This window comes from Acartia tonsa, chromosome 15, assembly GCF_053477335.1.
Source record: "Acartia tonsa isolate MP-2025a chromosome 15, ASM5347733v1, whole genome shotgun sequence".
Lineage (NCBI taxonomy): Eukaryota > Metazoa > Arthropoda > Copepoda > Calanoida > Acartiidae > Acartia > Acartia tonsa.
This window is the reverse complement of record NC_137274.1, coordinates 21,282,330-21,306,775: the sequence shown is the minus strand read 5'-3', so window position 1 is coordinate 21,306,775 and position 24,446 is coordinate 21,282,330. Positions and strand designations below refer to the sequence as shown.

Below are 24,446 nucleotides of genomic sequence, written 5' to 3'. Positions count from 1 at the left end.
ATTTAAAATGGTATTGTTGAACAGTTACTTCAGACTAAGGTAAGTCGATGAAATTCACAATTTTAATTTCATCACTTAAATTCTGTTCTAATTTAGGTACCTAATTAACAATCACTGATAATTTACTTGCCTAGTTTTAGACATCTCCTTAATATAGGTCCAAGTATTGGTGTTCAAATTGTACTGTATTACATAATCCACAGCTGTGTTGGATTCCTGGTATATATTAAAAAGGATGATACTTTCCAAGCAAAGCACAAAAAAACATCAAGGGCAGATATTAAATTAAAAATTATATTTAGAAAAAAATTACAATTGATTTTTTATTTATTTTAATATCTAAATTTTGACTGCAAGACCTATGGACCAAGTAAATCATGTATTGGTATAGGGAGTTTTCTTAATAAATAGCAAAAAAGAAAATAACCTCTCTCATAGCATTATAGAGTTTCAGACAGAAAAACAGATAAAGTGAAATATAGTGTAGCTTCACTATTAAAGAAAGGAAAAGTGGAATCTCATGTGTCAGTCCTTAAAAAATAAAATATAGTTATAAAATTAAAAATTGTACAGCATGACCCTCAAAAAAGTATTTTTAAGCATCTGCAGCCCTTATTTCTCAATGAAGCTAAAGTTTTGAAAAAGTGACTGAGAAAAAGAATTTTTTTTTGTTTCTCTTATTTTTTGGATGGTTATGTGGTATTCGGCAACCGTGAGCCATGCCTATGGCAACCCTGACCTGGGTTCGGGGAAGGGCCGAGGGCCCTCCCCCGAGTCCTGGGGAAGGGGTCTGCCGACCCCCTCCCTATACCTAAAATTAATGATAGATTCTGACAGCCTTATTATGGTTAAGCTGTATTGTTAATTCCCCCCCACCCTTTCCAGGGATGGAGGATCATTATTGCCCAAACTGACTATTGTATATGTATTATATTGATTCTGTTTATGATTACTTATTCCAATCTGTGTATTTATTGTTTGTTGTATATAACTTTAGTAAACCTTAGACCCTGAATAAAGGAACAACTGAATAGACTCTGTTTATTATTTAGTGATTGCTAGAGAAGCGTAGCTTCTCTATAATATATGTGTCCACGTCTGTTCGCACTGCCCTAGTCAATTGAACTCTGGTGTCTGCCATTTAACCTAGGCGGATACCACAACTTTTGGTGACAGCTGTGTGAGATTACGGCAAACCACAAGTGTAGAGCAGACGCGCAGCTGAGGCTAAGGTACTCCCAGCAGTGAAACTGGCAAAACTGACACAAGCAACCTGAATCACCCACCCTGGATAGCAAGGTCTAACTCTGTATCCGGCAGTTGTGGAAGCGAAACCTAGCGAAAGACCACTAAGTGTGGCGGAACCCGAGCTGCGGAGAGTAGCGAAATCGGACGAGAGACTGCGGAGAGCAGCAAAACTTGACGGAGAACCGCAAGAAGCGCCGACATCTAACGGAGGATTGAGCGCTCAAGGGCTGAAACAGGCCTGCGGACGGGCTGAAACAGGCCAAATAAGTGCAAACGGCTGAAAATAGGCCAACATTTACTGCAAGAGATAGCAGGATCCGAACCAGCGGCGCTGCAGGAAGGGACATTCCCTGCCGCCACCAGCCGGATTCGGATACACGGCGCTGCAGGACGGGACATTCCCTGCCGCCGACAGGCTGAAACAAGCCAAATAGCTGCGAGCTGTGAGCGAAAATACGAGTGTAGTGTACCAAGCAGAAGAAAAACTACGTTAACTCCAAGTATCCTGAAAGGCTACAGCGCAGCCACCCATCTAGAAAAACAGATATTATATCAAATTTTAGGGATTACCACCCTAGTGTGAAAGCTGAACAATAGATTTATGGGCAAGGCTTGGTAAACAAATTTGTTGTGTATTGTGATAAAGCCAAAAATAGAACAGGCTTGGTAAGCAAATTTGTTGTGGATTGTGATAAAGCAAAAAATAGAACCTAGATGTAATATAACAATGCACTGATAAACAATCTGACCCCCAAGCCTTCAGCACAACAAATACACCCCTTATCCCAACGGAAGGGGAGGGGCCCACCATAAATTGAAGCAAATACAATTGAGGTGACATAACAATAAGCTCAGGATTAAGGAAAAGGCACAATTACCTCACCACCCAGTTACTTCAAACCTACAGCACCCCCCTCCCCATAGGGGGAAACGGACGGTTTTACCCCGTCCCCTCACGCGCTCCCCCTCCTACCCACACTTGAATAAGTCCGCCCACGGTGCGGAGATAGCGACCGGGAGAACAGAGCGCCATTTACGGGTCGCGCAGCAGAGCTTGGGACGCACAAAAAATTCAACGGACGAATAAGATAAAGCGGACCAATGAGAGAGCAGATTGAGGGATAGGTGCGCGTTTTACCTGTGTGCGCAAATCTGACGGCGCGTAGGCGCGTTGCAAGGAAAGGAGATTTCACGCACACACACACACACACAGGAGCGGAGCTACTCCATAGCATCCAACAGAGATATTGTTAGAAAAAAAAGACTTGCAAGCTCCTCCCTCCTATCTATAGTGTGATAAGGAAAACCAAATCAGTTCCTGACAGCAGTTCAGACCCTCAACAATAAGGCGGGTTGATTTCCAACTTTTTTGGAATTTCACATTTTTTCACATTGGCAAGGGTTACTGGGCCTATATAAAACCCTGTGAAACTTGAAACAGGTTTTTTAATCCAAAAACAACAGGCGCGCGGGGGGGGAATTAAAAGTGCCCACCCCCTTATAAAACCAAAAATTGAAATTCCTTCAAACACAGGCATGTTGCATATTAAAATGACCGCATTAAAATGCTGATTATGAATCTGAAAACCGTTTTGAAAAATATTGCTCTTAGTTTGAATAAGAGCTCATTAAGTACCTAAAAAGGCTGATTTAGTCAAAATTGTTCAATTTGGTAGGTTATTTGAAAATTATTTCAGACTGAATCAATATTTTTCAAAACGGTTTTCAGATCTGTAATCAGCATTTCAATGCGGTCATTTTAATATGCAACATGCCTGTGTTTGAAGGAATTTCAATTTTTTGTTTTATAAGGGGGCGTGCACATTTTATAACCCCCGCGCGCCCATTGTTTTTGGATTAAAAAACCTCTTTCAAATTTCACAGGGTTTTATATTGGCCCAGTAACCCTTGCCAATGTGAAAAAATCTGAAATTCCAAAAAAGTTGGAAATCAACCCGCCTTACTCAACAACTATCTACACCTACCAGCCTACTCTACAACTCAGAAGTTAGTGACAAGTACTCTAGGTACACCTAATTTAAATCTTTGTAGTTAAACTACCAACCTAGTGATAAACAGTGTTGGCTGCTAGGCTAGAAAGCCCCAAGTGTAAACCACTTATAGTATTGACTTAAAACTTCGTGTCCCGCCGCTGAACCTTTGACCCGATGGAGCAGCCACAAGCGCAAGGAGGCGACCAGCTCCAAGGATGACTCCAGGACGATCCCCAGCCGGCTCCAGCCGAGTACCGCAAGCTGATGCTGAGTAACCTGCCGGAGTACCGAGGACCGCCCAAGCAATCCTGGAATTCCCACATCCGGAGATTAGAAATGTCATGGGCGGCTTACTGTGTGCCCCCCCATGACAAACTGAATCGCCGCAACGCCCTTTTACTATCCCTGGCGGGGCAAGCGGCGGAGATGGCCTCTCATCTGTTTGGCGAGGCAGGCCAAGCCTTGACATACGAACAAGTCAAGGCCGAGTGTGAAATGTTATTTCGTCCAGCCTATGAATCTCAGACCCTGAAGCAAGCCTTCAGAGATTATAGGCAGCACTCGACAGAACCTATACAAGCATACATATCCACAAAGTGTGCATTGTATAGGGAGGCCTATAGCCACGAGGACCTTGAGTTATTGATAGACGAATTAAATCGTGGCATTCGTAACGCTAATGTGAAACATGAAATGATGTGTCATGAGATCGCCTCGGTACCTGAGTACACGAGGCGAGCCATGTTTACCGTGACCATGATCACCAAGCAGCTGAAGGAGGGTGTGTGCCTAGTGGACGCCACCGACGGGCTCACGGGATCGGCCAGCGTCCAGTTGCCCCAATATGATGAGTCGGAGCCAATGGAGATTGGCGCCTTGGCTCCGGGTCTCCACCAGATGGGGAAGGTCGCCCCAGATGACAAGATTCCAGGCCGCTGCTATCGCTGCCATGGGAAGGGCCACCGAGTCAGAGATTGTCCTACGCCTATGGAGGTCAGCCTAGAAGAGAGACGCACCCAGCCACGCCGTGACCGTCCTGCCAAATGTGAACGTTGCCATTACGCAGGCCATACGGCAGCCTAGTGCAAGGCTGACTGGGACCAGGTAGCCGGCCGGAGACGCGTCGCTGACAAGGGCGCTCCCTCAGGAAAGCCCAGCAGAGTAGCCAACATGGAAGGGAGCGCGCCCTTAGCAACACTCCAGCAAGCAGCCGCCCCCAATGCAGCGGGCCGAGCCAAAGGAATGCCGCAGTTTGGAACCATCCCAGCTAGGATCAACGTGCTGGGAGGAGCGGCTGAACCCAATCGGGTTGGCCTGGGCTTCAGCCTCAACCACTTGGGACCGGAGTTCGTGCAGCCCACCAACATTGCAGAGCCAGAAGTCCTGAGGCCTCAACCCTTCAGCCTCAACATGATGGGGCCTGCCAGACCGAGTCTACCCAGCAAGAGTGGAGGGCGACAGTGTACGGGGAGGCCCTGGCGGCCGCTGAGCGAGAGAGGCAAGAGGCGCTAGCCAGCGCATCGGAGTCGATGTATGGGGCGCCATCCGGCGCCGCCACCTGGGAAGGACGAGAGGTGCGCCCCCGCACCCCCAAGCTGATGTCTGGGGCGGCAACCGCCGCCGCCACCTGCGATGACTGGGGGGTGCTATCCAGCGCCCCCACACTGGTGCCTGGGGCGACAACCGTCGCCGCCACCGAGATACCTGGATCCTGGAACGAGCCAGCAGCCCCAGAGGGAGGGGTGACATCCGTCACCCCCAGTCAGCCAGCGCCACCAGCCAGCAGGGAGGGTCCAGCTATCCATCATCCAGCGCCACCAGCCAGCAGGGAGAGCCCAGCCATACACCATCCAGCGCCCCCTGCCAGCAGAGGGAGCCCAGCTGTCCACCATTCTCAACTGAGCCAGGATAAGTTAAATTTGACAAATGTATTGTATCCAAAGTATTGTAACCCTCCAGCCTTGCCTGTGCCTCCCGCACCAGAGGCTGGGGAGACTGAGATTTGGGATTATAAGGACTTGCCTGTGCCACATGCACCTGAGTTCCTAGGGCAGGGGAGGGATGTAATACAGGGCGAGCCTGTGCCACACGCACTCCAGCCCCATGCCACTGGGCATGCCATGGACAAGGGAAGGGACCCCTTGGGGCTAGGGGAGCCGACACCCAGGCAGGCGCCAGTCGCCTTTTAGTCTGTCATTGGGGAGGGTATCGGGATGCCCTGGGCGCCCAAAGATAACGCTCAATGGAAATTTATATCTAGCCAGGAGCAGCCTAGCAGTGCCCAGCCCCAAGAAGCAGCCGTGGCCCGAGCCGAGGATCCCCAGATGCGTGCGTGAGGTCGATGGCTGTCTGGTAGATTCTCACACTGGTGGATGGTCCTGTGGGGCCTACTGCTCGCAGCTGTGTGGCCTACAACTAGCTATGTCCTGGTAGGGTGGGACTGTGCCAACCCCACCCATGTCACCGCCTACAACAAGGAGAAGATGTGTAGCAAGGAGCCGCTACACCAGGAGGTGCCCTTGGGCCATGAGATACATGTCCTGCAGCAAGTCAAGATTAGGGAAACCACGGGATATAGCTGTCAACTCACAGTGTCCCAGTGGACATTTAGGTGTGGAGTCTGGGGCCACCTCAAGGTGACCTCGGTCCCCACCCTCATGCGGCCAACCAAGATTGATCCAGAAACGTGCCGAGACCTGGCCAGGAACCGAGTCTACACTCTGCCAGGCAAGACCCAGCCATTGACGTTTCAGCTGAACCACCCCCTGTTCTTCACCCTCGATATGGTGGGCGCCTTGGTCAACAGCCCCGAGGGGGTGGGTTGTGAAGGGGAGGACGTCCACTTTGAAGGCCAGCTGTACCGCAATGAATTAGTGCTCCAGGAGCGACGGCTGCTGGTCAAGGAAGAGACCTATGTAGTCGAGAATGGACGGGTGGAGTCCCAGTCTGACCACCTGACCCTAGAGTGTCCCCATTCCGAGCTGTCCTGCATCACTGGAGAGGCCACCTACGTGTGGGACCACCTGGGGAGAGATTGCCCCTTGAGGCTGATCCGCAGCCTCCAGCCCAGCCTGGTGATGGATGCGTTTCTGGTTGACCATCAAGCCCAATTCTTCATCAACATGACTACCCCCACCTCAATAGTGAACTGCGACTTTGAGGCCCATGCCACCAACCACCCAGCATTGTTCGTGGCAGCCGACCCGGCCGCGGCAGCACTGCCCAGAGTATTGGCCAGGGACGTGGATGTCCCCCTGCAGGCCCAGATACATGCAGGTTACATCGGATTTACCCTGGAAACTCGAATGAGAAGCACCGCAGCAGAAGAAGTAGCGGCCAATTGCTGGAAGCTCCAGCAGCTAGACCCGGCCCATCCGGTGCGTGTCCAGGGGAGCACGTTCTCTGTGTTGAGGGGAGATGTATTGCTCCAGCTTACCTGCCAACGCAATAAGTATGTGGTCAGGGAGAGCAATGAATGTTGGGACAAGGTGCCGGTGGAGCCCACAGGATTTGTAGATGCCGTGACAAAGGTGTATAGCGGCCACGCCACCAAAATTCCCTGCTCCTCCACCTACCCCCTAACTGTACACGCTGAGGAAGGATGGATAGAGCTAACCCCCGCACCTAAGAAGAGGCCGCCCCCGCTGGATACACCCAAGCAGCTGCTGACCAAGCCCTTGGATGACTTCAGTTCGGGAGGATTGTATTCGCAGGCCGAGCTGAACGACTGGCAGCAGCTGCTAGCGTTCCCAGCGTATAAGGCCGCCATGCTGACCGGCCTGTCGTATGGCTCATGCGTCCAGCAAGGTAGCTGTTCAGCCACCGGAGACCATGGGATCGTGTCCTACGATATTGACCGACTGGCGGAGGAAGGAGAAGCAACCCTGGATGTCTGGGCTGGGTTCAGACAGGCTATTCACGAGTGGGGAGATGGCGCAGCCATACTGTGTCTGCTGTTGTTGATCCTCAAGCTGCTGGGAGACTTAACCATCATTTCCCTGGCAGCCGCACAAGGAGGTGTACGGGCCGCCATGAACGCGATGTCACAAGTATTCCTGTACCACCCAACCTTGTATCGCAAGGCCTTGGCCAGAGCCAGGCTCACCCATGCCAAGTCCCGGGACTTTTCAGTAGACTGGGATGCCATTCCTATCGGCCGGGAAGCAGCCGAGGAAATGGTATCCATGCAATCAGCTGATAGTGGAAATGACCGCCCAGGCAGGCCTGGGCCACACTCTGGAAAGCCCTGCGGCCCCTCGGGAGGCCAAGCTGTCGCCCAGACGGTCAACCTGGTAGCCAGTGCCCCAGCCGCTGCCAACAACAACCAGAATGCCCCGTTACTGACCGGCCCCGCAGCGGCTGGGGCACTGGCTACCAGGTTGACCGTCTGGGCGACAGCTTGGCCTCCCGAGGGGCCGCGGGGCTTTCCAGAGTGTGGCCCAGGCCTGCCTGGGCGGTCATTTCCACTATCGGCTGATTGCATGGATACCATTTCCTCGGCTGCTTCCCGGCCGATAGGAATGGCATCCCAGTCTACTGAAAAGTCCCGGGACTTGGCATGGGTGAGCCTGGCTCTGGCCAAGGCCTTGCGATACAAGGTTGGGTGGTACAGGAATACTTGTGACATCGCGTTCATGGCGGCCCGTACACCTCCTTGTGCGGCTGCCAGGGAAATGATGGTTAAGTCTCCCAGCAGCTTGAGGATCAACAACAGCAGACACAGTATGGCTGCGCCATCTCCCCACTCGTGAATAGCCTGTCTGAACCCAGCCCAGACATCCAGGGTTGCTTCTCCTTCCTCCGCCAGTCGGTCAATATCGTAGGACACGATCCCATGGTCTCCGGTGGCTGAACAGCTACCTTGCTGGACGCATGAGCCATACGACAGGCCGGTCAGCATGGCGGCCTTATACGCTGGGAACGCTAGCAGCTGCTGCCAGTCGTTCAGCTCGGCCTGCGAATACAATCCTCCCGAACTGAAGTCATCCAAGGGCTCGGTCAGCAGCTGCTTGGGTGTATCCAGCGGGGGCGGCCTCTTCTTAGGTGTGGGGGTTAGCTCTATCCATCCTTCCTCAGCGTGTACAGTTAGGGGGTAGGTGGAGGAGCAGGGAATTTTGGTGGCGTGGCCGCTATACACCTTTGTCACGGCATCTACAAATCCTGTGGGCTCCACCGGCACCTTGTCCCAACATTCATTGCTCTCCCTGACCACATACTTATTGCATTGGCAGGTAAGCTGGAGCAATACATCTCCCCTCAACACAGAGAACGTGCTCCCCTGGACACGCACCGGATGGGCCGGGTCTAGCTGCTGGAGCTACCATCATTTCCCTGGCAGCCGCACAAGGAGGTGTACGGGCCGCCATGAACGCGATGTCACAAGTATTCCTGTACCACCCAACCTTGTATCGCAAGGCCTTGGCCAGAGCCAGGCTCACCCATGCCAAGTCAAAAAAATATTTTTGCTCTTTACCTGGATCACCCTGCCAGGTTTGCTGGCATCCTGTGCCCGCCAGGATGGAGATATTCAGAAAATTCCAACTCTCAGTTATGTGTTATACCCATACTTAAAAAGTCAAGCATTTGGAGCTCTTTATCTTTCACACCCAGAAAATGAGATAGAAAAAAACCGAGTGTTAAGGAAAACCGGGTGGAGGGCATTCAACGCCCCCCCCCCCCCCGACCGTTAAGGGCTAGTATATAAACAACTAAGCATACAAGACATGTGAGCCTATGGATTATAGGGCGGGTTCATATCGGAATTAGAAAAAGAGGGGATAAGCAACAGATAAAATTAACCTTAAAAACATTTCTGACCGAAAAAGAATTTTAAAAAATTGAGTTTTAGAACACGACTACTAAAAAATATATTTCATTACTTATTTATATGCAAAGAAGACATTCAAAAAAAATTTGACTCCCATTTACAAATAGCTATACAATTGAATGTCTGGTCATCAGCGGTTTTAAGACTTAGGATAAATTTTAAATCATCCAGAGGTGCATTATACTCATACAAATCATTTGCAGATCCCCGCTTTGGCCTCAGAAAAAAAATGTCCAAAATCGACCCACCCTAATGGATTATGAGCAAAAAAAAATATATTCCTTTTTTATAACTAGCAATATGCTGCCTATGCTTTAATAAGTTTTTCTTATCCAACTTTTTTGTAGGCCATCTTTTGCTTGTTAAAAGTATGTTAAGCTATTTGGCTAATAAAAGTAATCAATTTAAAAAAAAACTGCTTTAGATCAGCATAACAATAATAAATTATAAAATCTTACAAATATGTCATCATTAGGTGTAAGGGCTTTTATCTTCTGCCATGTACAAAGGTCAGGGTCTGACCCATCACCTGATATTCATATGTAAATTAAACTTGGTTAGTATGTGAACGATAACATATCAGAATTAAACAATAATATTTAGAATAAATAGATACAATGGTTGCTTGTTATTTTATCGCGAAGCTACTCTATAATTCACATTGTCCATCCGTCTGTCCCTCTGTCCGTAATTAATGAATTAGGGGAAACGTGATTTTCTCGGCTCCTATTCAAGATAGACAGCTGAAATTTTTATTGAAGATTCTCACTATATATGCCCATCTAATATATACATTGTTTTGTCCCTCTGTTTGTTATTTGGGGTGCTAGATCGATTCCTAGATTTTACGTTTTCGTGATTTTCTCAACTCCTTTTCAAGATAAAGGGCTGAAATTTTCAGGAATTAATTAATTTTATATTCTACATATTTTCACCAAGTTTTATAAATATTTTTTTTTATTAATTGGGATGCTAGATCGATTCCTAGATTTTTTAGGTTTTCATGGTTTTCTCAATTCCTATTCAGGATTGACGGTTGAAATTATCAGGGATTGAGTATGCTCATGTTCTACATATTTCCATCAAGTTTCATTAAGATTTGTCTTGGAGATGCGATCCCCAATTTTCAAATTCTTTGAACGTACATATAAGACTTTTACAGAAATGCTTCGCATCCAGATTATCTATCTATGTTTGATATAAAGTTAACACTATATAAGAGTAGAATCTAAATATTTGATTGACATGCCTCTGTAATTATCAAGTAACATTCAGGCACGAGACACAATTACTTTAGCTAGGCCCAAGGCATTATTTGTATCCTTTTATGCATTCATAGGCCTACCTTTACCAATATAACACCATATATGGGTAACGCTAGCCTATTCATGGTAAATTGTATGTGATTCATTAATATTATATGTTTATTAAAGACATTATGTTTATTGTTAAAGTAATCATGTAACCATTTAGTACAAGTATGTATGCCTACAACCATGCCTGATTTACGTCACAAGTTAACATACAGACATTTTATTAAACAGACAAACACTAAGATCCTTATTATAAGTTGATGTTATAGCATGTACATCTTAAAATAAGTTAGTTATTTATTGACTCTCCGACCATCAAGTTCTTCTGGTTTTAAAAGGTAATGACTTAGTTGTTTGGCATGCATTGTAGTTTAAATTTAGGACCCTTAGTACTTAGCATGAATTGAGCTTAGGCCTTATGTTAGAATTCTAACACTTAGCACAATTCAATGCTTGGGACTTAGGGCACTTTTCTGTCCTACACTACTTATGATTTTAACGCTTATCCTGTAAATATTTTTACTTAACTTATCCACTTGTAATGTAAATACACTTTATAAAAACATTTTCCTTCTTTAATACTTAGTATACTTATATAATTCCGATCGAATATTAAAACCAACCATTTATTCTTAGGTTAAAGCAATAAAATACTTCGCGTGGGTCTTTTGTTGAGCTTCCACCAGCTCAACAAAATTCGTATTATACTTGTGGGAATAGAGGGATAAGCATTCTAAATAGACGAACCGACGATGAGAATGTCTATGTGTATTGCAGTAAAAATAGGTTTTAGTAGTACTCATAGAAGAGCGGTCTCCATTCCATAATTTTGGACAAATGCCCCATTCGCACTACCAGTCTATTAATTGCGGTGCTAGATTGATTCCTAATTTTTAAAGTTTGCAAGATTATAAGGTTGCGTGATTTTAAAGGTGTGATGATTTCCCTATTTTACCAATATTAATACTTATTATATGACACTGCTTTACAGTATTTTTTTCCTGATACACAATCATAATTTTTGAGCTTCGCTACTTATGAATGTTGTCATCCTTGTTATTTTATTTAGAAATTAAATATTTAAATTTCTTACCATTCCTAATATGACATTCATCAACTCTAAATATTTTGACTGCATCTGAAATGATTATAAAACACTTAAAGAAATATTGAAAATAAAATTGTAAATAAATGTTCACAAAAGACAAATGACGACCACTGGAAATTTTAGATCGACCTATAGAAGCTTTAGGTTGACTGATTTTTTAAAGGTACTTGTGGGTTGTACTTGTTTAGGTTGACCTACAGAATAAATCGGTCGACCTATAAAAGTTATTTTTGAACTGGGCAAATGATTTATGATGTATTTGATTATTTCATACCTATCAATATTCCACTAGGTACTATTATAACAACTTGATTACCAGAATCATCCTAAAAAACATCATTTATAATCCTTATAATAAAGTAACAGGATGTGTGTTTGTTTGTGTGTTCCAAAGGATCTTGCTTAATAGGGTAGCTTCTCATATGTCCTGGGAAGATTTGATTTTTTTTGTTTTTACAACTCAACATAGATAGGTATCGTAGAGACTTGAACGTAACATAGATAGGTATCATAGAGACTTGAACCAAAAAACCAAACCTTTAAAGTGCCACTAAAGTGCCTCTAGGGGCGTATTAGCTAGTATTTAATAAAGAATAATAAATTAATGTACTTTGTACATAATTATTTTGAAAATGTATAGCTTGTTTATTGAATTCTCTAAATACTTGTTGCTACTTTGTCAGACTCTCACACAACTCTTAGTCATACTATAGATAGTGATACCAAAAGGGATAAATAAAAAAACATTTCTTACAGGAAAAGTAGTGCAGGTGGCTGGTCCAATCACTTGATCATACTCATCTCCAACAGCAAGTTCCTTTTCAACAATCTTTACTCTTTCATCTGAACCTAGTAACAGTTATTTCTCACATTGTATTATAACAGCTTTCCGCTGATATACAATGTAAAATTATAAGATTAAATCCAGTTTTTTAGGTATTAAAACTGGTATTAAACTTATGATTGAACATTTTTATATTCGTAGAAAACTGGATATAATATGATGCTAGACATAATTTTTTCATATGGATAATTACCAGTTTTAATCGGATATTAATCGGTTTTGAATGACTACAAGAATAGTTATTTCTCGCATTGTATCATAAACAGCTTTCTGCTGATATACAATGTACAATTATAAGATTAAAACCAGTTTTTTAGCCCCAAGATGCTGAACCAATTCTCCGCCTTACTGAAAAATCATGTATTGTATTACAGACAAATTTCCATGAATATGAAAGTAAACATCATAAAATTAATATCAATTTGGTTAGCCAATGCTTTTGGCCCCTTGGGGCTAACAAAACTAGTTTTAATCTTATAACTGCACTAGGTTGATAATATTATAATATTTTTTTTCATAGCTTTAGTTTACTTCATTTATTTTTTTTAAAAATTGTTTATAGGTATGTATTAAAAGAGTTATATATAAAAGAAAACTTTTTTAACTATCCAGTAAGTTTATCATTAAATTTTTTGCTAATATTAATACCATTGCACCAAGGATAAAGAACTGCTGAGTTAGGACACACTGCTACAGGGTACTTTTGAGGACTGAAAAATAAAATTTAATTATATTTTTTTAAATTACAGAAACTATCAATTTCCTTCTTTTGCAGTTAACCTTATTATGCAACTTGTAATAGGGCATGCAATTGTTACAGAAAAGGCATTAATTATATATAAGGTTTGATTAGCTGGTATACCTTAGTGTAGGTAATCTCTACCTGATAAGCTACTGAAAAGTTTACACTTTGGGGGACAGGGACTGGAGTGGCTTTAGCTTTAGTGTATTTTAATTTCCATCAATTTATATTACAAGATGGGGAATTTAGATTTGATTTATTACAAAAGTATAATTAATTTTTTTTTGTAAAATACATATACTTACTATGATGTGAACTCATTTGGATAGTTTTCACCTCCAAGATGCAAAATGACAGGTTCTTCTGTTCTAAATATGTATTATTTGTTAAAATATTTTTTATCGCATCATATCATAGACAGCTTTCCGCAGATATGAAAATATAAAATTATAAGATTAAAACCAGTTTTGTTAGCCAAATTGGGCCGAAGTCCCGGACAAAAGAAAATGGTATCATTTTTATAGTTTTTACCTTAATATTTGTGAAAAATTGTCTGTAATATGATACTGTACATGATTTATGGCTGAGTACCGGTTCTAATCCATTGGATATTGATTGTACTAAAGATAATACATAGAAAACACAGAAATTCAATTGAACCAAATTCTGTAAAAACTGTAGGACAACATTTTTCACAAAATGGCCACAACCCTTGCCGTTTACAATTTGTTCCTTTTGAGCAACTTAAAAGAAATAATCCTTGGATAACATTGGCACGAAAAAAATTTTGTATTAGAAAATTTGAACTATTGTTAAATCGTAGAACTTGATTCAAAATGCAGTTGCAATTGTTTAAAAAAAAATTTTTTTTTTTTTAAATATATACTCTTTCCTTTCTCTCTCTTGTTACACTTCTCCTTTATTTGTTGTTTGGTTTTCATAAAGATCTATACAGTAGCTGTGAATTTAATTTTTTAATGATATGTTTTAACAATTTGACTATTTTTGTATAATTCTTAATGTTTTTTTTTTTCATTTATTTATGTTGTTGTTTTCTATTACAGATGCGATTGATAATGAAAAATTTTTCTTTGTAATATATTTCGTTATGAAGCAAAAAAATGGTGGAGAGAGAATTATAACTGTTAAGGATTTTAATTTTTTAATTGGTTTTAAAGATATACTGGAAAAGTTAATTATTAATCCCTGATTGTCAACCCACCAAATAAACTTTTTTTCACTTCCAGAGGGTGTTTCCTTCTCATTCTATAAAGATGTTCCAAAGCTAGTTGAGTGATTAGCTCATCCAGCTGTTGTAGGTCAAGTCCCTCTTATAGAATTTGCACTTGGTGGACATTCTTTTCAATATTATACATGGATGTTATCAAATTTTATTCCCTGAGCTGAGTAATTGGTATGAAGGTAGAATTATATGAAAAAATAATACTAGTTTTATTAGCCTGGACATTTGGTTTCTTGGGGCTAACAAAGCTGGTTTTGATCCTACTATTTTTCATTTTATATCTGTGAGAAGCTGTATCTATAATACAAAGTAAAACGATGTCTGTCTGTCTGTCTGTTTGTTTGTGTGTTTGTTTGTACCAAAGGATCTCGCTAACCGCTGAAACGATTGGGTTCTCCTTTTCAGGGTAGCTTCTAATAGGTCCTGGGAAGGTTTATATTCATTTTGGGGAAGGGTACCACCACCGTCCCAAGAGAAATCGCCCCTAGATAAAATTTATCCCCCCCAATTTTTTTTCATTTAAAAAAAAATAAAAATGTGGTTGGGGTGGGGGGCAACTCTCCCCCCCCCCAAAAAAATAAAATTGTTTTAAAACTTTTTTTAAAATCAAAATTTTAAGAAATGGGTTTTGAGATTCAACTCCCCCCTCAAGTATTACTAGAGGCCTCTAGGGGCGAAGCCGCTAGTATAGTAGAATGCAATAAATAACTATCCAATACTTACCCATCAACGTTTATTTTAACAGAGCAGTATTGACTACTGATGTCGTTCCTTAAACAAGATAATAATAATAATTTCATTGACAATTTTTAAAAGCGAGGCTTTTCTATAATTAGGGTCGGTCAGTTCGTCCGTCCTTAACGGATAGCTTTTTCGTTCATTTAGGTATGTTAGAATTGTCCTATCGATTTCAAACTTTGCATGGTGATTCCTGTAGTAGTTAGGTACGGTTTAGAAAGCGTAGCAACTCTATAATCGTTACCAGAATGTCTGTACGTCCATTTCAAACATGTTCATTTTAAAACTTTTTTGTTAATAATTTTTTATGTGATAAAATAATCCGATTGATCTGATTTTTGGATTACTGATTTTTATTAAAATAAGGTACAATATTTTGAGCGAAGCATCTCTATAATTAAGTCTTTAAAATGTCAGTATGGCCAAAAACAGAATTCTGTATTTAAAAAGTTTTGCAACAAATTAACGTACAATTTTGTCAAAACTTATATATTCATGTTTTGTATATTCAGTTTTGACACTTTACAAGAGTTAATGTTCGTCTGTCATCGTTTCAGAGCTTCGATTTCATGAATATTGTCATCCTTATTTTTATACTTTCAAGCATGTAATTTAAAAAAAAATATGCTAAATAATAACAAATAAGAGGGTTAGATGAATGAGAATTGGAAAATTAATTCTGATCCTAGTATGAAAATTTGTATTTAATTAGAATGTTTAAGTCCAATATTATGTGCAATTTACCCTTACAAATCCTTTGTAAGGAAGCCCTTATATGTAGTTCATGATTAGTAAATGCATTTAACCCCCATACTCTAACTCTTATTGTAAGAGCCTGACATAGCAGAATTAGAAATCATTTATAGCCTAGTTCACAAAAGACTTAGGTCTGGAAATTTTAGGTCGACCTAAAGAAGCTTCAGGTTGACAGATTTTATAAAGGCATTTGTTAGTTGTACTTGTTTAGTTTGACCTACAGAATAAATCAGTCGACCTCTAAAAGTTGTTTGTGAACTGAGCATATGTCTTTAGGTATGTCTCAGTTTTAGCCCTGACCCAAAGGTCTAACCAGCCCTTAAAAAAGCATAATTTTGAGCAACATTTGTTCAAATTAAAGTCTTACTCAATTACTGATTCACTAAACCAACTTTCTAATCCAGAATACCAAAACCAAGCTTTGCCCTTCCTTGCCATGCTTTCATAACAGTAGGTTCTTGCATGTGTTTCTCTAGAAAAAAATAAAGAATAGAAAACAATCTGATTTAATTGAATATTTATCAAATATTTGTAAAATAGTCACATTAGGTAATAGTATGCCATAGAAACATCAGACAACTATTTAAAAAAAAATTAACATAATTAGTATTCAGACTAAGAAAGAGCAAATTAAAAACTTAAAAAATTGTTGGGTATTTTATCCCTTTGTTGTCAAGTTATAGTCCCTTCAAAAATGAGAATCTATAAAGGGAGAGGTAGGTTGGGCTAAAATTCCGTAAATGTGTGAGTTTTAAGATTTTAAAATAGAAGTAGAACTCTAAAATTTGGCATGGCAGTTGATTTAATGGGGTATACCGTAGATATGTACTATATTGTACTATATTAGAGCAACTATCATACAAAATTTAGAGTTCTACTTACCTCCCCCTTTCTCGTTCCTTAATATGCTCAATTTACTAGTTTGTGTATTAGGCAGTTTATAATATCTTCTAGGGGCACTGTATTCAAAGTTTAAGAAATAGTCTAAAATCTTAGGAAGTGTTAATTAAGCTACTAATTAAAATTTAATACAAAATGCTTCTCAAAATCTCTTTCCCAGACACTAATGTTTGCCCGATATACCTATGATACCTATGCACACTGCGTTCAAAGGTGCTTTGACTTTAGTGTCAGAACCTAAATTGGGACATAGTGCATTTCATTACCCTAGGTTAGGTAACTTCATTTCACTTTTCAATAAAATCTAAAATGCAGCCGTTTTTGAAAAAATTAGATTTGAAAATTTCAAGTTTAATTTTCACCCACTAGGAGTTATTGCATAACTATGACAAGATTATTTATTTAAAATTTTGAACAAGTTTGCTTTTATAAAGTTCTTCATAAAACCACTCCTGAAGTGAGTTGATTCATGGCCATTTTTATCAGTTGCTTTGCTAAGGTCACGGGAATTTAGACTTCAATAAATCATATATAGAGATGTTTTATGAAAGACTTTATAAAAGCAAAGTTGTTCAAAAAAGTCCAAAAAAGTACAAAATCGGAAACTCAAATTCAGTTGACTCTTTACTAACGTTTTAACTTGATGAATAAGAGAACAATATTTAGTGTTGATAGTATTTCCACTGAACCCTTGTTGCCATACTAGTTCTCCATCCACTAGGGTCAGCTTGAAACATTCCCTAAACATTGAAAATTAAAATTAAAGGAGTACAGCAGGTTCCGGACCACCGGTAGAGAGATTACTCAAGGGACATAATGTCTGATTTCACTAATAGGAGAATCCTTAAGGAACATTCAGGAGATCTCATTGGTTGAAATTAAGTACACATTTTATTACGAACATATGTTTTTTTTCATTTCATACATAGATAAAAGTCAGCTGTTAACTGTATATTTTCTTAGTACAAAGCTTTACTGAATCAGACTTAATTGCCCAAAAATTTCTTCGTAAATTTTTTGATATGTGAAAGCTTCAAACATAGGTGGATTCTTTTTAAATAATTAGGCTCGCTACTCGCTGGTGAGGCAAAATTATTTTTGTGAAAAAACTTCCAAAATCGCATAAAAAATCTACAAAAATTAAATAAAATCCTAAAAGGGTTATTAACATAAGATTTTGTTAAATCGTTATATTTTTTAATGAGATTTTGGAGGCTTTTTCACAAAAATAATTTTGCCTCACTAGCGAGTATCGGGCCTAATTTTTGTTTAACCCTTTACAGTCGGGCCCCTTGCCGCACCTTAATCAGTCGGGGGGGGAGGGGCGTTCAACGCCCCCCCTTATTATCTCAGTTCCTATTAGAGCTAGAGGGCTAAATTTTTTTGTGCAAGTCCCCTGTTTGATAATGAATTTCCGACCTTTTATAAGTCTAAGTCAATTTTCGCTTCCTTCACCCTTTTATTTAACAACCTTTGTTTTTAGGTCCTTTTTTACTTAAAAATTTCAAACGGCTGTAATTTTTTTATTTTTAAAGCTAGAAGAAATTTTTTTTGCAGAAAATGTTTATTTTTGTGTAAATTTTACATTAGAAATATCAAAATATAAATTTCAGCGGCCGCAGCTGTACTTGGCAGCTGCCAGCCGCCGCAGTCGGCGGTCGGCGGGAAAACGGCGGCGGATCTTCATGAAATTTTAATACGTTATGTAGACATGTAAGAAAAGCTTAAGTTTAAAATTTGAAGTCTCTAAGTAAAAATTGCGGCCACAGGAGCCTTTTAAAGATTTCTGGAGACCTGGAGGATGAGGACCTGCAGGATCATACCTGGAACCTGAAAGTTACTTGAACACCTGTATTTCATATAAGGATGTACTACTAGAGGATTTTTTAGTATTTTGGTATGATAAAATGCTTTGTTTTAGTCAAAAAAATATTTTTGCTCTTTACCTGGATGACCCTGCCAGGTTTGCTGGCATCCTGTGCCCGCCAGGATGGAGATATTCAAAAAATTCCAACTCTCAGTTATGTGTCATACCCATACTTAAAAAGTCAAGCAGTTTGGGCTCTTTATCTTTCACACACAGAAAATGAGATAGAAAAAACCGGAAGGGGGGGCGTTCAACGCCCCCCCCCCCTCCCGACCGTTAAGGGTTAAAGAATCCACCTTAGCTTACGTAGAAAGTAAACAATTCTTTCGTCTGCTAGAAATGTTCCATTTAAGGTTTGACGAAAAATCGGGTCAGATGGGTAATCTAGACATTGTATGTCTATTGGATCACTTTACTTTATCAAGGGCTTCCGTTCCAGATAAACGTCATACAATTAAATGAATTATTGTCATAGTGCTTTTACATCACATAATTATTGGGAATCTTAACACTTGAAAGATTAATTTATGATATCTTGAAAGATGGAGAAAAATGTGAATAGAAATATAAAATTATTCGGCATATTCCCTCAAAGTGCCCCCTCCCCCTCTCCTCCCTCCTCCCTCATTTTTGATAAAAATTGAAAATAGGGGTGGTTTAGTTATTTTATTTGTTTGTTTATTCAATACTTTAGGCCAGATGGTCCTAGGACAAACGCAGGAGTGGACACTTAACCTAACCTAACTTATTTTAAACCATATTTTGGTTTTTTAAATGCCTAACCCATGCAGGGGGGGGGGGGAACTTACTTGAATATTCATATCTTGACCTAACCTAACCTGTAAAGAAATATTTACTTCAATTATTATTTTAACACTCCTGCGTTTTCCACTCCGAGGTTTGGGACTCCTGCGTTTGTCCTGGAACTTTATATTGGGTACTTGGTAACCTTGTAGTGTAGTGGCACCACAACTTTTGAGCCTCCCGGAGAAAAAAAAACTACCACTAAAAGGAACTTACATATTATCATTAGCAGGATTAGTTAAACCACAAGCAAGAACTTCACCCTGTCCATCTTCTCCTATATATATAAAGACTAGCGGATACGCCCCTAAGGGCCTTTAGGGTCATGTAAAATGTTTTCTTTCAAATCTATGTCTAGATGAGCTGTTTACAAAAAAAAAAAATTTTCGCCGCTATATTCGGTTAGTTTTGTTTTTTTTGCGATTTTTCTTGTAAAGTAGAACCATATTTGCCACTGGTTTGAAAATCTTGCCTTATACTTCCGATATCACCACGTCCACGACCTTGTCCCCGTCTGCCCCTTTGGCCTCGCCCATTAGCTAGAAAGTTAGAATTGCCACTAACACTTGTTAGAACATGTCTAATAGCAGCATTTTCAGTAGGAGCATTAGTAGTAGCATCAGTGTTACGTGCACATTGTAATGTAAAAATAAAATAAAACATAAAATAATGGAATAGTTTCTTCTTCAGACATTATAACAAACTAAATAAAACTATCATAATTCTAAGTATATACAGTATACATTTACAATTTCACCGCCAATAGAGTTTAATATAATATTTAATATAAATTTAATATAAATTATAGAATAAAGATTTTAAACATTTAGCCATAATCTAATATATTAATTATGTATATTCTTGTAGTATAAATATCTACTATACAGTTTACTATTGTTTATTATTGATAAAAATGTGCAAGATGTATTTTTGACATATAAAAAAATTTAGATGTGAAATTGGCAAGAAATAGATGTATAATTGACAATTTTGGATGTTTAAATGCCTGTGTTAGATGTATATTTGTCTTGGTAGCTACGATATATGGCAAATTACTGTCGAATTTACATCCAGACAAACAATTTTGACAAAAATACATCCACTGTATTTCTGCCAGTTGCAGGAACGGCAACGTCCCTATCGGATCGGCGGTTAACGAGATCCTTTGGTGCACAGAGATACACATCCTGTTACTTTATCATAAAGATATATAGTTGGTAGATGTCTAGGACAGATAGACAAATACTTAATAAATATTTGTCTATCCAAGTATTATTGAAATATGGATAAAAAATTAATGTCTATAAGGAAGCAACATTCCATAAGTAGCGGAGGATTTTGGATGGACAAACCAATATGTAATTATTGTGAAGATGTTTAGTTTTTACAAAAAAGACAATACTATAAAATTTAGAAATCTATATCAAAATATATATTATTGTGTCGTATTATAAACCGCTTTCCGCGGATATATTTTTTTTTAGCCCTTGCCTTTGCCATCTCGGGGCTAATAAACTGGTTTTAATCTATTCCTGGTTTTAATCTTATTATTGTACATTTATATATTCGTAGAAAACTGGTTTTAATAAGATGCTAGACATAGTTTTTGAATGGATGAGAACCGTTTCTAATCCACCGGATATCAGTTTCAAATGAATACGGAAATATTCTTACCTTCACGATATATTGCTTTAACAAAACTAGTATTTAGCAAATTTTCAAAAAGAATATATATGTTGTAAAGCCTATCTTATCTTAATAATAATATGTATGTCTGTGCTGTAATATTATTATAACCCTGCATAGATATCTTGTATAATATAAAGTATAACAATGTCTGTCTGTCTGAAGCTTTAGATCTTAGTAACCACTGTTCAGAGAATTGGTCCTGTGATGGTTTTAAGCTATTTTCTGAGGGGGGTGGAACACACCCAACCCCTCCAAAAAAGAAAAATACCCCCCACAAAAAAATTAGAACTAAAATTTAAAAAAGGGATAGGTCGACTACTCCCCCCCTCTCAAATAAATCTAAAAAATTTCAATTTAAATTTTTTTGGGGGGTTGATCAAATCTAGTTTATTACCTCTTTGGGCAATGCCCCTAAGGGCTGTGGCGAAGACACTAGTACAGATATACAGTATGACAACTTCTTATAAATAAATTTGCTAATTTCCTGATATGTTGTTTTAAATTGGGGACTGGTAGGAAACTGTTCAATAAATCTAAACAAGAAATGGATCATATGCAGGATCACATGTCTAAAAATCCAAATCAATAAATCGCTATGTAAAATGTTCATTATGGTTCAATCGCGTAAAAACAAATATTTTACACCCATCCCCACTTCCCTCTATGTCCTTCTTTTAAAAAAAAAAAATATTAAAATATGAGAGGAAGTAATTCTTTTCTCATGTGGCAACAACACTGCTGGGTTTATACCTACGGTACCTTAACCTTGCGGTGCTACCTATAACCCATCGCAACCTAATCTAACATGACCTAAAATACTAAACAAACCAACGAAAAACTATTCAACCCCTTATTAATTAATTTTACAACAAAAAAAGGGAGGGTCGGGGTTCAGTGCTCAACAAGGAACTTTGAGGTAGTAGATATTCAAAAGCGTTACAAACAGAGAGAGGGGACAATGGGCTGTTTATAGACTCCAAAATTTTATAATAACCTTTTCTTATTCGTTGGCTTAACAACTTTGGGAACTTTATTAAATTGAGTATTCAAACATTACAACCACTAATTTTAATCTACAGAAGGGGTAAATTTGTGAGTCATCAATTTATCGGTTAATGTCTTATCCCTGGTTGGAAAACTTACCTTGATTGAAAGGAGCGTACACCTCCACATCAAGGATTTCATTATTAACACCCCCGCCATCAATCTTCTCAACGCCGCCAATAATCAGAGCAATTTCTTCACTAAATATATCATTTTAAAATCCACATGTAGGTGATAGGTTCGAATCTCGGTCAGACATCGCGTCATAACTAAAGACGTTCAAAATGGTTCCTACTGCTGCTATGTCTGGTGCGCGACATAAATAGTTTGAGATGGGTGAACGCCTTGACCCATAAACAGGCGCAACCCATTACCATGCACAGTTAGGACAAAGGTCAGGCATTCAAAGGGTTGGTTGTCTGTAGGATTTTACTTTACTCAATATTAACCAGTGGGCGTTAAAGTATTGTATCCAATTACAAGCGGATGTTTCCCTTGGGTTCTCTAGATGATCACAAGTTGAAATCAAAGGAGATTTCCGACCCAATTAAACTGTACTAAGAATATAGCATTCCTTTACAGGGTGCATGCGAGGAAGTTACATTGAAAGGGGGGGGGGGGGTAAAGTAGTGTTTACCCCTTAGTTACATTTGGGTGTGCAATAGGTACCCCTCATTTTTTGGAAATTAATATACTATATTTTACTTTAAAGAAAATTTTTCACCTAAATTTTCAATTCGCGCCATAGTTTAAAGACCTTAGTTTTTAAATTTTAAACAACCCCTATCGTAAGGGTGGGGTTTAAAATTTATTAAATAAAAATATTATTTTCCCCACCTATTAAGATTTGGTACCCCCCCCCCCCCTGAGAAGGAGAACCATATCATTTCAGCAGTTTGTGAGATCCTTTGGTACAAACAAACAAACAGACATCCTCTTATCTTATTATATGGATTTTACTATCCTCGACTGAGCATTAACTTGTAAAGTGCAGGTGGCAAGAATTATAGCAAATAATTTCATCATTGTTTATTCTTTAGTATGATTAAGGCATCATCTAATATCTGTTAAAACACAAAATAAATTAATTATCAATAATGGTGCTACCCTAACCTCTAGGGCTTCTATTCCAATAGGGATTTACCCTAACCAAATATATTTTTTACTAGCAGCTACACCTCCTAGAGGCCTCTTAGGGCACTTCAGCAGGGAGGAGTTAAATTCGATAACCGATTTTTTATACAGATTTCAAAACAAAAAGCAAAAAACGTGGGGGGGGGGGCGGATGAGTAATATTTTTCTAAGAGCGATTTATAATGAGAGGGTGGTGTAACTCTCCCACAAAATAGTTATAAACCTTCCCAAGACTTATGAGAAGCTTCCATTTAAAGGAGAACCATATCAGTTCAGCGGTAAGCGAGATCCTTGGGTACAAATAGAAAGACAAATAGACATCGTGTTACTTTATTACTAACCCCCCTTCCTACTTCGTCTTTTTTCAATTTTGATTCAAAATAAGGGGGTTGGGTTTTTTTTCTCAACAAGGCACTTTGAGGGAAAACGCCCAATTTAATAGAAGATTATTCAATCATACAGTTTGCTGTCTGCTGGGAGTCACTTTACAACATGTCAATTAGAAACTTAAATAACATATTATGAATAACTTTTATCTTGACTAAATGTAAACAATTACTAAACACATTGTAAATTACCCCGTATCTAAAAATTATTCTATTAATCTTCTTAGTGCGCATGCAAAACAGTTAAATACAATTATTTACAGGGGTCTTGAGCAGAGGGGAAAGGGACATTGAGCCGTTTATTGCACCAGTCCCCAAAGTTCTTCAATAGCGTTTTCTTTTTCGTTGACTTAACAACTTTGGGGACTTTTATTGAATTTTTATTGGTTGGTTTATTACCACTTAACGGTCGGGGAGGGGGGGCGTTGAAAGATAAAGAGCTCAAACTGCGTGACTTTTTAAGTACATATGTAGGTATGACACATAACTGAGAGTTGGAATTTTTTGAATATCTCCATCCTGGCGGGCACAGGATGCCAGCAAACCTGGCAGGGTCATCAAGGTAAAGAGCAAAAATATTTTTTGACTAAAACAAAGCATTTTATCTTACCAAAATACTAAAATATCCTCTAGTAGTACATCCTTATATGAAATACAGGTGTTCAAGTCACTTTCAGGTTCCAGGTATCATCCTGCAGGTCCTGATCCTCCAGGTCTCCAGAAATCTTTAAAAGGCTCCTGTGGCCGCAATTTTTGACTTAGAGCCTTCAAATTTTAAACTTAAGCTTTTCTTACATGTCTACATAATG

General features: G+C 39.6%; 1 protein-coding gene across 1 annotated transcript; it reads right to left on the bottom strand.

The window, feature by feature from the left end:
- Nucleotides 1-111: 111 nt before the first annotated feature.
- Nucleotides 112-23,357, bottom strand: LOC145306989 (uncharacterized). Its single transcript, XM_080149331.1, has 15 exons — nucleotides 23,084-23,357; nucleotides 22,217-22,319; nucleotides 21,560-21,606; nucleotides 21,059-21,086; nucleotides 19,601-19,661; nucleotides 17,346-17,453; nucleotides 16,181-16,285; nucleotides 15,043-15,090; nucleotides 13,382-13,444; nucleotides 12,983-13,044; nucleotides 12,245-12,339; nucleotides 11,765-11,816; nucleotides 11,476-11,520; nucleotides 9,528-9,598; nucleotides 112-216 (listed from the first exon to the last, which is right to left on the bottom strand). Exons 1-15 carry the CDS (start codon nucleotides 23,141-23,143, stop codon nucleotides 112-114), a joined length of 1,053 nt encoding a protein of 350 aa, XP_080005457.1. The 5' UTR covers nucleotides 23,144-23,357.
- Nucleotides 23,358-24,446: the final 1,089 nt, after the last annotated feature.